This window comes from Dromiciops gliroides, chromosome 3 (assembly GCF_019393635.1).
Source record: "Dromiciops gliroides isolate mDroGli1 chromosome 3, mDroGli1.pri, whole genome shotgun sequence".
Taxonomy (NCBI): Eukaryota; Metazoa; Chordata; class Mammalia; order Microbiotheria; family Microbiotheriidae; genus Dromiciops; species Dromiciops gliroides.
The window spans coordinates 449,110,018-449,124,236 of record NC_057863.1 but is presented as its reverse complement, the minus strand read 5'-3'; the positions used below and the strand labels follow the sequence as shown (position 1 = coordinate 449,124,236).

Sequence of the window (14,219 nt, the reverse complement as noted above, 5' to 3'; positions counted from 1 at the left end):
ACAGATGACCTTGCCTTACTGATGTAAATTCCTTCCACTCACCTTGTGTACCTCAAAATTTTGTCTTCGCTCATCTTTTCTTCTTCTGTGTCAAAGGAAAATGTGCTCTCCTTATTACCAAGAAAATCTCTTCTGCCTTTGGCTTTCATTCTATTATCCTTCATGACCATTTTATTCTATCCCTCATCATCTCTCTCCTGTGCATGTTCATTCTCTTCCTCTCTCCTTCCTTCTTCCATCTGCATAGTATAAAACCATGTTTAGGTCTCCCCTACACTCAAGACAAACTAGACACAAATAGTCTCTATCCATATTAATGTACTTCCTGACCACCCACTTCTCAACACCTAACAAGATGTGTTTTGCTTTGAACACAACTTAAATCACTGTCTCAGAAGTTACCAATGGTCTTTGAAGAGACAAATTCAACTATCCTTTTAGTCCTCACCCTCCTTGATATATTGGCAGCATTTTGTCCATATAGGATACTTCCTCTTTTTTTTTTTTTTTTTAGTGAGGCAATTGGGGTTAAGTGACTTGCCCAGGGTCACACAGCTAGTAAGTGTTATGTGTCTGAGGCCGGATTTGAACTCAGGTACTCCTGACTCCAGAGCCAGTACTCTATCCACTGTGCCACCTAGCTGCCCGATACTTCCTCTTTCTGAATAGTGCCTTCTTTTGGCTTTTGAAACACTCGTCTGAGTTATCTCCTCATTTTCTCTGAATGCTTTTTTGAAACTTTTTTTTCACTTGATCCTTTTCTTCTTTCATTCCTTTAATGGAACTTTTCCCCATAGTCTTACCCAGTGCTCTCTTATTTTTACATTATCTCCTCTGATTATTTTATTTGTTCCCCCTTCTGGTCCTGTCCCCTTCTAATATATCTTCCACAAAGCTTGAGACTGAACTTCCTCATTCAGGGATCTAATAGTGTTCTTCTTCTGTTCAAACTTGCATCCTATTGCCTATTGAATAAAACTCAGACTACTTAACCTGATAGTCTAGGCTTTCTACAATCTGATTTTGCTTTCTTGTTTCATCTTACTCTTTCCCTGCCCCATACTATCTTCATAGTGATCCATCAATCACCTCAGAATATTCCTTAAGCTTGTGCTCTCAAAGATATGACTCAAAACTGAACAGAGAATTCTAGATTTAGTCTGAAAGGAGCAGAGTACTATGGAAATACCATTTCACACTAGATGCTATAATTCTATTCATTCATTAAGCAGTGTTCAGGAACAAAATTTTTTATTTTGGAAAAAAAAAGCCCAAAGTTCCAAGGTGTTTTCTTCAATATTCAGAGAGAAATCTTTGTAATGATAACAGTTCAAATTTTTGTTAACAAGGGACCAAACATTCTCACTTAAAAAGACTAGACTCTAAATCTGTCTGTCAATGTTGGTGGTTATGAATGCAGCGTAATACTGGTGCTCAAAAAACTTAAACCGTTACTAATAATCAGATGCAAAAACCATCATAGGAACTCATAGGACTATGAATGACAGATACAATATAGTAAGGAAAGTATTTCTAATATGTATTACAAAGTAAAATGAAAAGGGTGATGATCAGAGCAAAAAGCTACAATGAAGTGACACATGGACATTGGGAAAGACTTACCAGGTTTCCCACATAAAGCACATTTTTAAATCCTTCAGTCATTGGGTAATGTTCCATGGCCATAAACAGTGTATTTAAAACTATGCAAATCGTAATGGCAAGATCAACAAATGGATCCATCACAATTAAATGGACAAACTTTTTATATTTCAACCAGTGTGGTGAGCAATTCCAGATGAGAAAAGTATTAGCAAACTTATACCACCAAGGTGGACATTTCTGTCTGGATTCTTCAAGTTCTGGAGAGAAAGAATGTGAAAAATAAAATCAGTTATTTTATTATTTGGCACTTTAATTATTTAGACATTTGAAGACTTTTCAAACCAGATTCTGGTTTAGAATGTATGCCAATTAAAGTATAGTGTTATGCCATAAAGGCCCATGTATCACATTCTCTTCCTATTTGGAAATATATGATAAAAAAAAGGCAAACCAAAAATGGAAAGCAAAATACAGGAGCATCTGACTCAGGAAAATACCATCACATGGTAATGAATATGAGAATTAAGAATTTTTTAAGCGGGAAATAATTGCCGTTCCCCAGATCCACTCAAATATATAGAAGGATACAGTTTTTAAACTAGAAAACATTTTTATTTTTATATCTACCCCATGGGCTGGTTTGGAATCACATATGAATCACAGGATTAAAGGGTGAGGAAGAATGCTGCGAAGTTACTTACTTCAAATCTGAACATTCCTATCCTATCATTTTAATTTATAGCTAAAGAGAGATGATTCTATTTCAGTGCTCCCTCCTAGCATTCAAAAACTACGTTTTTATGGAATTCTTTTCATTATGATCTTCTCCATACTTTTACGCTACTGTCATAGTTGGTAGAGAAAAATGCCTGATAACTTTTTTTTTTTTTGGCAGGGCGATGAGGGTTAAGTGACTTGCCCAGGGTCACTTACACAGCTAGTAAGTGTCAAGTGTCTGAGGCCTCATTTGAAGTCAGGTCCTCCTGAATCCATGGCCGGTACTCTATCTACTGCACCACCTAGCTTCCCCCATAACGGCTCCCCCCCATAACTTTTAAGGTAAATATTATCACATACCTTCCATTGTGTTTGTTATTATGCTGGCTATGCTCAGTGCTCTTTGTCTGACAGTGGGATCATCTAACATATCCATAGAAAGGTGGTAAGAACTTGATCGTCTTTTATTTGGGTCTATTTTAGTTGTCCCGCCCTGCAAAGAAATCTGAAGAATTAGCACCTCATCCCTAAATTCTTACTCATTCTAAAATAAATGACAGGTCCTACTAATCTGGTTTAATCTAATTTGCCCCATAGCATTCCTATCTTCCTGTCTCCAGTGCTTCTAAATAATTTTGTTTGGAAAGCTTACGAATTATTTTCCAAAGAAAAAATAGCTAAAAGGAGCATGTTTATTTTTATTCATTGCTTTATTTTACAGAGATGAGGAACCAGGGAGAATGACATCTTTAGGGGGTCCCTGGTGATTGTTAGGAATTTTCTCTCATTAAATGGGCTTTTCTCACAAATACTATTGTGACTCTTCAATCTGTCTTTTAAAAGGGTTGTCTAAGCAGTATATAGCTAAGCCTGAATCTTAGTATCCATTCTTGCAAGCTAGAAAGCAGACTTCTAAAGATACCAAATGCACTACAATTGTATGCATCACCCATGTAGAGAGTCAAGTAAGCCTATTCAGGCTGAGTAACCCAAGCAACTGAGCAGTCAGAGGAACTTCAGGCTGTGGTTCTACAAACTCAGCTACAGTTATAGAAAGGAAAGGTATCAGAGAGCTGTTTATATAACCCTTCAACTACACTTTCTAAAATTGTAGAATTTAGTGGTAATAAAAGTTTCAAATCATCTCCCTGCATTAGAAAGATTTTCTTTTATCCAGATCATGATTCAAGCAGAAAGCTTATGTTGTTTTCTCATGTACTTTCAGAGCTAAGATGTCTCCCATGCCAGACTTTTCTTATTCATTGTATTCTTTATAGAGGCCACTGAATGTCTTCCTGTTTGTTCCCTTTTACAATATTTTTATAGGACTTCTTGTTTTCATATAACGAAGATTTACAAGGAAACTAATTTGTAATTCATTTATAACAAAAAATAATCTAATATAATTATAAGGCTAATTTTAAGTTTTAGAAGTTTGGCCAATTCTCATAAGCCAAAAATAAAAAAATACAACAAAACAAAAAAATCTGACATTGGGACACTTAAAATAACAGGATGAAGAAAGTTACAATAAGCATGCAAGCATGCAGGGCACATTCTGCCTAAAATATATGCATAAACTCATGGTGTTTTTTTTAAAGTCATGCTCAGCTGATTCATTTGATTAATAATATTAATCAAATTTAAAAGCTAGTACTAGGAAAGTATAATGATATTTTCAGTATGGCACACTGACATTTTCTTTTTAATATTTTAAATTGATGAAAAATGTATAATAAGCCATTTTAACACATGCATATTGCAATCTGGTAACCCATGTGGTGATAAAGGCATTAGATACATTTGTACTTCCTTGGGTTTAGTCTTGCTGGGAATATATCAACACCTACTAACATGCAGCATAAATGCAAGAGAGGAGTGACCAAAGTTTTGTTTTCTTGGTCAGAGATATTGCCGGTATTTTATGATATACTGTGTAGCTCTCAGAACTGCTCTATAGTTATTTCAGTCTCAGGTCTTCTCATTCAGAAAACCTCAGAGTAAAATGCTTATATCTTATTTTTAGGGAAAATAATGCATTACATCATGCTCTGGAATGTTTCTAAGGAAGAAAATTTCTTCCCGGAGTGAGATTCTAATGAAATCAGATTCTGAGGTATAATTAGTGGAAACTAGACATGAAATAAAGATATTGGGAAGCTGGAAAATGACTTAAAATCCTTTTTCATAAGTGGAATTTATTCAAGTGGCCATTTTCTAATGGCATCCACATTAGATGTTCTTTAATGAAAATAGCTCACATTTTGATACAACTATAAGGTCATAGAGTGCTTTCCTTGCAAAAAATCTGTGAAGTCTTAAAAAAACATGATCATCCCCACTTGACAGATGTGGAAAGTGACTTTGACAAGTTAAGTGATTTGCCCCCAGTCAAACAGTTAGTGTTAGAGCCAGGATTTGAACCTAGATCTTCTCACTAAATTCAGAGACCTTTCTCCATGTGTTTAGAATACACTTTCCTATTATCATGAAGTAGCATGATTCTAAATTTTCCTTCAGTAACAAGTATCAAGAAAGTTAACAGCGTAATAGTCAACCTTGGGGTGAAGAAAACATAGGTTCTAGTTTCACCTCTGATGCATGCTAGCTGTGTGATTTTGGGCAAGTCATTTAACTTTTCAGTGCTCCCATGCAACCCTCTAAGATTATACCCAACAAACTGCATCAGTAAAGGGAGTTTCCACACTGGAAGTTTCCCACACTGATGAAATCATGAGCCTTATTCCCTACCCTCCCTTCCTCACTGTTAAATTGCTATTTAAGAATTTTATAAGAATTTTGTTTTATCTTATATTTTTATCATTCTATTTTATAGGTATGTTGAATCATATACTTCAGAACTATGGAGCTTAGTGAAAGACTGGGGTCTAATAGATTTTTAAAAAATAGAGGCATTGCAAGATCCTGGGAGTGTGCAGAGCGATGATTCTCAAGAAGGCCCAATCAGCAGAGTAATCAGTTGATGCAACAATAATTGGCCTGGTCATGCCTGGAATATTCAAAACTTTCTTACACTGTCATCGGAAGTTGCCTTATCTATTATCACCTCTGGCAAAAGCTGTCCATTAGGCAGCATGAGGGCCATAGGACCATCGACCAGGGACACCACACCATTGCAATCCACGGCACTGTGCATCTTTCCATTCGCTGGGAGCATCCGAGGAGACCTACTGGCTTGGCTGATGTTACTACTCCGTCGTTCTCTGTGCCTGTGTGGCACAAACAGAGAACCTCTTCTGCTTTCATTGTCTCCAAAGATACTATGCTCATCATCAGCAAAGTCAGTTTCCGATCCAATATCCTTTCCTCGACCCCTGAAGCTAAAAAGACTTGTTCTACTGCTGCGTCTTGCAGAAAGCAAGGAACCACGGATGCTAAGGGGGGACTAAAAGAAAAATAAATGTCAATGAATATTTCTGAAGTTCTTAAAATAATATATGTATTTGTATTATATATGTACATAACATTTTTATCACTCAAAAAATTGACATAAAGAACACATCCTTGTTCACTAGATTAGGGAAAAAGAAAGGTCCCAAACCAGAAATCTGTTTAGCTAGTATTAGGAAATAACACATGCAAATAAATGACAAGTAGAGTTCTCAGAATCATAAATTTATAGCTCAGTTGAGTCCCTACATTTTGCCGATGAAGCAATAGCTTAAATAACTTATTTGTGTCACACACAGTTAAGTGGCAGATTTCCGATTCAAACTCAAATTCTCTGCTTCTAAATCTTAGGTTCCTTTCAATATTACATGGTCTCTGAGTTCCAAAAAAAATTCTTGTAAACTCAGCTCCTGATCAGCTCAGCTCAAAGTGGTCTTTCCTTCTTCTGAGTTAGCTTCTCTACTAGACTTTTCTTAAATTAATGTGTTCTCCTGAGTTGGAGTGTATGGAAAGACAGACAGATAGAGAGGCGGAGAAAGAGAGACAGAGGGAAGAAGGGCAGATTGTAAACCTCAGTCATCTTTGAGTTTTCCCTATGTCTAACTGTCCATAGCCAATCAGCTGCCTAATTACATCAATTCTTCCTCCATAACTTTTTTTTTTTCAAATGCAACTTCTTTCTAGAGACTCCCACTGCTACCATCCCAGGTCAGGTTCTTATCATCTCTTATCTGGACTACAGTACTAGTTTTCTACCTTATTTCTCTGCCTCTAGTCCAGTCCCTCCCAAATACATCTTTTTTTTACAACAGTTCCCCAAATAATTTTACTAATGAACAGATCTATGCCATTCTTCTCCTCAAAAAACTATAAACCTATAAGATATATTACCTATAAGATAACATTAATCTGGCATGTAAGGCTCTCTGCAATCTGATTGCCACTTGCCTTTACAGCCCAATTCTCATTATTCCGCCTTCACATAGTCTACATTCCAGCCAAACAAGATGAGTAGCTGGTCCATGACCTGAACATGACAGCCTGGCATTTGTGCAGGTCATCCCCTGTATCTAACATTCACCTCATCCGTGTCTCAACCTGTTTAGATTTTTCAAGGCTCAGCTCAGAACTCTTCACCTCCATGAACCCTTTTCTTATGATACCAGATGCAAGTATTCTGTTCCTTCTCAGGTTTTTCTAGAATACTTTGACTACATTTTCCATTTGTTCCCAGATATCGAACTGTGTACATGGTACATCAACAATGGTAGAATGTAAGATAGTTGAGAGTAGAGACGATGCCACTTCTGATCCTTGTACTTCTAGGGCCTGTGTACAATAGGCATGTAATCAATATTTAGTGATCAATGAATGAACAAGTAACTAGGCAGTACCTGATTGGGAGAAGACATCCTCTTTTCTCGAGGTAGTCTATGTCCTTCAACACTAAGATGGAAACTTTTCCTCCTGATACTCTCATCTGATTCAGATTTAGATAATTTTTCATTGTCTCTCTTTTCCTCCCCACTGGATTGTTTCTTCTGATTCTTTTTCTTCCTTCGGTTACGCCTTTCTTTAGCACTCTTTGAGCTCAATTTGGATGTTTCAGAAGAACTTTCTGAAAGTCCCATAACTTTGCCTCCACCAATACTTGTATACTCATCTGCAGCTGCTACTATTGCCTGTGAGGCCAAGAAGAGATTAAATAGTTAGAAGTAACACCAAAAAAAAAAAAAAACCCCAACAGTTATAACAATAGCAAATGCATAACACTTTACGGGTGATGAAGCACTTTACAAATGTTATTTTATCCTGACAACAACCCTGAGACAAAGTGTTATGATTATGTTCATTATATAGATGAGAAAACTGAGACAGAAACCAATTAAGTGACTTACCCAAGGTTACCCAGCTAGTCAGTTTCTGAGGTTGGATTTGATCTCAGGGGTTCCTGACTCCTGGACCAGTGCTATGTCCACTATGCCATTTACCTGCCTGACACTTGTATAGTGCTTTAAAGTCTATGAATTACATACCATATATATCATTTGATCTTTACCTACCTCCCCTAACACACTAATGAAATAGATACTGCATTTATTATTACAAATAAGGAAACTGATGCTTTGTAGGGATGAAGTGATTTTCCCAATGTCATACAGCTCAGAAATATCAAAGGCAGCATTAGAACCCAGGCCTTCTTTCCTGCTTAGTGATCTTTACACTATAGACATGCTAGCTCCAGACACCAAGGATTTAGTCTCTCTCATAGAATCATGGTTACAGAGGTGGATAAAACCACAGAGGCCATCTGATATTATCATTTCATTTTTAAAAAGAGGCAACTGAGGTCAGGGAAGCTAAAGAACTTGCCCAAAGTCCCATAGGTAATTAGTACCAGAGGCAGGATTTGAACCCTGGTCCTCTCACTCTGTGGCCATTGTTCTTTCCACTGTACTATGTTTCCTTCCTCGTATCTTCAGGTCCTTATGTGTTTTTTATTTTCTTCCATTGCTATGAAATAAAAGATCTTCCCATGATCCAGTAGATGGTCTCTGAGAATTTCAGTGGACCGAAGATTCATCACCCCACAGTCAACGAGATGATTAACCTTGCCTCCAAATTTAGCTAGGTTGGTCCTCAAACAACAGGCATGTGTCTGCCACTAGACTCATACCTCAGCATCTTTCAAAGGTTGTGGGACCTACCAGAGGGTGGACTCTATTGACTGGAATCTAATGTCCTTGGTGCCAAACTAAGGCACTAGAATGGGATTTTAATGGGAATTCAATCATACCATGGGCTACTATCACATTTTTATTGTACAAGAGATACACTACAGCCTATTTCCAACAGACTATGCTAGTGTTATAATACAACTGAGTGCTTAACAGTTTGTTACTTGTATAAAATTTGTAGAATATATAAAGTTTTTTCTAGTTAATAATGATATAGTCATTAAAAATAAGTTAAATTAAAATCATATATATATATATATATATCTATCTATCTTGTGGGGGTATGAGGGTTAAGTGACTTGCCCAAAGTCACATAGCTTGTAAGTGTCAAGTGTCTGAGCCCAGATTTGAACTCAGGTCCTCCTGAATTCAGGGCCGGTGATTTATCCACTGCACTACCTAGCTTCCCTCCCCCAAATCATATTTCTAGTATAGTTAATGAGGTATGGTATCAAGAAAAACAAAATAATACAGAATATAAAGTCTGGTATTAACTGACAATAGAAATTCATGACTGTAGATCAAGGTATATGTGACCCTTAAAGGAACTCTTAATTAACAACTGCTAAACATCTAAACATCTAAAGTGTTTGGAACTCTTAAATCCCAATGCCTAGAAGCCATGATTCACCCTGATAGTTACTCAGTCAATCAATCAATAAACATTTATTAAGTAGTAAATAAACATTTTATTAAATGCCTATTATGTGTTAGGTTCTGCCATTGAGAACCTCACAACTAATGGGAAAGAGAAGGTAGAAACAAATATGTAGAGACAAGCTATATACAACACAGAATAGAAATATTAGAGAAAAGATACTAGAATTAAGGGAGATTGAGAAAGACTTCCTTTTAAATGTGATTTGAAGGAAGTCAGGGAAGGAAGGAGGTGGAGGTGAAGGAAGAGAGCACTCTACAAATATGTGGACAGTAAATGATAATTCCTGGAGTTAGAAGATAAAGTTTCATGTTAGAGAAATAAAACGTAGCCAGTGTTACTAGTAGTAGAGAAGTGGAGGGGGATGCAGGAGTGGGGGCGGGAGGGGAGGCTTATAATGGGTAAAATGACTGGAAAGTGTGGGGCAGTTTATGAAGGACTTTGAATGCCAAACAGATTTTACATTTGACCTTGAGGTGACAGGGAGCCAATGGATTTTATTGAATGGGGTAGAGTAGGGGAGGAACATGGCCAAACCTGGGCTTTAAGAGGAATACTTGTACAGCTCAATGGAGAATGAAAAGAAATGACGTATATCCTAATCAGGGGAGATGGAAACTGGTGAGACATGATTCTTTCTCTAAAACATCCTGTTTCCTTCAAATTGTGCTTCAAGAACAGTGTCAGTTACAATTCAGTTTAGGAGAAGAAAGTCATTAGATAAATCTTGTTTGGGGGGGGAGTCAGGGAATAGGAGCTTTGGAAGTAACTTTTTGACTTCTACTTCTATGAAGACTTTTAAGTCACATCTATGATACCTCTGCTTCTTCTTGTTCTTTTTTGAGCCGCTCCAACATCTGCTGAAATTCTAACTCTTTTTGCCGAGCTTCTTCAATGGTTGCCTGGTTCTGTTCTTCATAGGCCATGGCAACAACAGCCAGGATCAAGTTTATCAGATAAAATGAGCCCAAGAAAATTACCACGACAAAAAACATCATGTAAGTCTTCCCAGCAGCACGTAAAGTCTGGAAGAGGAGAAAAAATTGTTATATTTAAGTTGAATCTAAAATTCATAAATTCATGTATTATAAACCAACCATGTATAAGGGCCTAGAGAAGCGAACACAAAAATGATGCAGGTTCTGTTTTCAAAAAGATTATGTTCTACTAGGTACAGAACCTAAAATGGAAAAGTTTTGTTAGCTAAGTCAATTTTACCATAAGGGGAAGGGAAACAATGCATATACAAGAAATTTAATCTGTTGATATATTATAATTTCATATTAGGTGCTTTTCTAGGAATAAAATGCATAACTCAATGGAAAACTACTAGTACTATAACAAAAAGGTATATAGCACCAACAACTGCCCACCTCTCATATGAATACTGTATTCAGGTTTAATCCTAGATTTCTAGGTTCTCATATTCACGGAAAGGTGGTAAGTCAGGTATCAAACTCCCAGCAGGCCCCCCAAACTCCTCTGTGTTAGTGAGGAAGGAATCAGAATAAAATGTACTTGGTAACCATTTTACAGGCAAGGAGGTGGCTCAATTGATAGAGTGATGGGCCTGGAGTCAGGAAGACATCTTCCTGAGTTAAAATCTAACCTCAGACATTTACTAACTGTGTGATACTGGACAAGTCACTTAACCCTGTTTGCCTCAGTTTCCTCACCTGTAAAATGAGCTGAAGAAGGAAAGTGGCAAAGCACTGCAGTATTTTTGTCAAGAAGAGCTCAAAGGGGGTCATGAAGAGTTGGACATAACTGAACAACAACAAAAACTATTTTTACAAAATCAATAAAGATACAATATAGATAATACTCATTTGTGGTTTTCTAAATCAATATGCAGCAGCAGGGACTCCTCTCTATTTTTGACACTACTGGTCCAAGTGACAAAAGCAATGGTTTATTATAATTATGCTGTACTTATTCACAATATGAATTTCTCCATGAAAATTGTAGCTTTACCAATCATTGATGGTCTTAGGGCACATTTTAGAATAAATGATCTAGAAATTCCTTTTCAAGTCACAAACCTATTCTTCCACCCTACCACAAAGTAACTTTGATTGTATATAATACAGGCCAAAAGTCTATGCAATCTACATATTATCTGAGTCTAAATTTATGAAAGAACCACTAGGTAGAACAGTAGGTAGAGAACCAGGCCTGGAGTCTAGAAGTTCCTGTGTTCGAATCTGGCCTCAGACACTAGCTGTTTGATTCTGGGCAAATCACTTTAACACTGTTTGCCTTAGTTTCCTCATCTGTCAAATAAGTTGGAGAAGGAAATGGCAAAACATTCTAGTATCTCTGCCAACAAAACCCCAGATGGGGTCATGAAGAATCAGACATGACTGAAAAATGACTGAACAAAAACAATTATGAAAACATCTTAATAGGTAGGTAATTGGGTAGGTTTAAGTTGGGAGAGGAGAAGCCATGAAAATATCTAAAACATGGTATATGGCTCTTGGTGATTAATTACTATTTACAAAACTAAGTAGTTTGGAAAAACAGGCCACACACATGGGGGAGAGGGGCAAATAAACAACATAAACCCAGTGATGAAGCATTCATTGTCCCCTTTCTGCTATAGAAAATCTTTTAAATTTTATTTGCTGATGAATTTCTCCTTGCTTTCTCCCCGTTCTCTAATACATAATACACATTCAGAAGCTTCCTTTTATTCAATAAGTTTGTTTTTAAACCTTTGTGTATCTAATAATTCATACTATAGAGTTAACTTTAGTAGTCTCTATGTCAGGAAGAAAAATATTTTTATACTAATCTTGAATTAATATTCAAGTCCTAATAATTACTTCATAGATATCAATAAATTGATGTAGAAATATTTTAAACTTTTTTTTTGTGAAGCAATTGGGGTTAAGTGACTTGCCCGGGGTCACACAGCTAGTAAGTATTAAGTGTCTGAGATTGGATTTGAACTCAGGTCCTCCTGACTCCAGCATCTTTCAAAGGTTGTGGCACCTACCAGAGGGTGGACTCTATTGACTGGAATCTAATATCCTTGGTGCCAAACTAAGGCACTAGAATGGGATTTTAATGGGAATTCAATCATACCATGGGCTACTATCACATTTTTATTGTACAAGAGATACACTACAGCCTATTTCCAACAGACTATGCTAGTGTTATAATACAACCGAGTGCTTAACAGTTTGTTACTTGTATAAAATTTGTAGAATATAGTTTTTTCTGATAAATAATGATATAGTTATTAAAAACAAGTTAAATTCAAATCATATATCTCCCTATATATCTATCCACTTCACCACCTAACTGCCCCCTAAACATTTTTTTTTAAATCACAGCATGGCACAATGAACAGAGATCCAGCTTTGGAGTCAGTAACACCTATGATCAATTAATTATCTAATATATTCACTGGCTATGTGATTCTAACCCAGTCACTTAACCCTACTTAACCTCGGTAACCCAGGAAATCATTAAGACTGGAAGTTAAAAAGAAATTACCAATGATTATAAAGAAAGGAAATTCCTCACTAGGAGCCTCCTACACCAATGACGTCAATAGATACAGTAAGAAAACAAAAACAAATTTATATTATTCTGATTCACACATTACATCCTATATCCTACAAAGCTTAAGTTATTAGAAATATAAAACCATGAAGGAGATATGTGGTGAATACACAAATCATCAGAATATTTTTGCCTACAATTCTTACTAAAACTTTTTCAAATATGTCTTAACTGGAATTTATTTAATATATAAAATATTATATAATGAGCTAGATTGTCCCAGCAAATAAACTCTTTCCTTGGATTCAATTAGGTAAATTTTAGAAGTTATAAGAATTCTTTTTTGGTCAATGAAGTGAAATGAGATGTAATGATTTACTAATTAATCACGAGACAATAATGTACAAAATGGTACTCACTGGAGAAGACTGCCCACTTTCACACACTACTGACAAATTCAGTTGGGGCCATTAATAGGAGGGTCTGAACCTACCCTGAGTGAATCTGAGAATCCTAGACAGAATCTAATCTCTGGTCTGTCTTGGTGTTTACATAATTGTATGTCCAAATAAGCTAATAAATCAGGATTTGAAATCAGGTTTTCCTGCTGTACTCTATCTACTGTGCTATCTAGCTGCCTAAATGACACAGTAGATATTCCATTTCTCAAATTCCATTACAGTAAGTTTCCAGCTATGTTACACTAAAATAGGAAGGAATTAAGAATTTGAAGGACTTGAAAATCACAGGGGCTTAAAAAGGGGTGAGAAGCAGATTCCCTTTTCCAAGAATTTGAGCTCAGAAAAAGCTCATTATTAATGAATTAGCTCATTAGTATTAAAAGTAAAACCAGTCTAATTTGAATGAGATATTATTAAAAGTAAAAATGCTGCCTTAAAATTTTATAAGGTCCCTTCCTTAAGATTTCAGTCAGGGGAATCAATTACTTCTCCCTTTTATGTCATGCAAAAAAAAAATACAGTGTTTGCTTCACAAGGCTCTTACCTGTTGGTAAAGATTTTCCCAGAAGTCTTGAGTCATTAATCGAAATAAGGCCAAGAAGGCCCAACTGAAGGTGTCAAAGCTTGTGTAGCCATAATCTGGATTGGTGCAGGCTTTCACACACATATATCCTTCTGGACACTGGCTACATGCAAAAAAAAAGAGGTATTAAATTTTCAGCTGTCTTCAGAATATGTTCTGGGAACAGGTAATTAATACCTCAGAAATAGGGTAGGAAATGATATCTAAAGCTGGAGATCTGCTAACAGCTACATTGTATCCAAAAAATTTGTCACTGCCCAAAGCAGAGTCCTAACAAGCAAAAGGCTTGGAGTGTATTAGATAAAAGGGTGCTCTATGCCTCATAGAGATGATTAAGTAATCAATTTCCCACATGAAGGCTCTTGCCAAGCCTTTAAACTTTCTTGAAGGTTATGCCAGCAGTCCCCACTATAAGCTGGATGGTCCTTCCTACACAAAGCTGGAAACAATTCACGTATCAGCCTGGTACCAGACTTGATGTATTGAAGTGCATTAAATTTTAATTAAGCTGTCCTTAACTACCAAATGTTCAA

At 36.4% G+C, this 14,219-nt stretch overlaps 1 protein-coding gene across 1 annotated transcript in view; it reads right to left on the bottom strand.

The window, feature by feature from the left end:
* LOC122751493 (sodium channel protein type 9 subunit alpha) overlaps nucleotides 1-14,219 on the bottom strand; it is a 211,277-nt gene that overhangs the window by 71,342 nt on the left and 125,716 nt on the right. The window contains exons 9-14 of the mRNA XM_043998561.1: nucleotides 13,648-13,789; nucleotides 9,948-10,154; nucleotides 7,128-7,415; nucleotides 5,357-5,728; nucleotides 2,683-2,815; nucleotides 1,624-1,862 (exon numbers count right to left, since the gene is read on the bottom strand). Coding sequence (XP_043854496.1) covers nucleotides 1,624-1,862; nucleotides 2,683-2,815; nucleotides 5,357-5,728; nucleotides 7,128-7,415; nucleotides 9,948-10,154; nucleotides 13,648-13,789 — 1,381 coding nt within the window. The remainder of the gene's footprint in view (nucleotides 1-1,623; nucleotides 1,863-2,682; nucleotides 2,816-5,356; nucleotides 5,729-7,127; nucleotides 7,416-9,947; nucleotides 10,155-13,647; nucleotides 13,790-14,219) is intronic.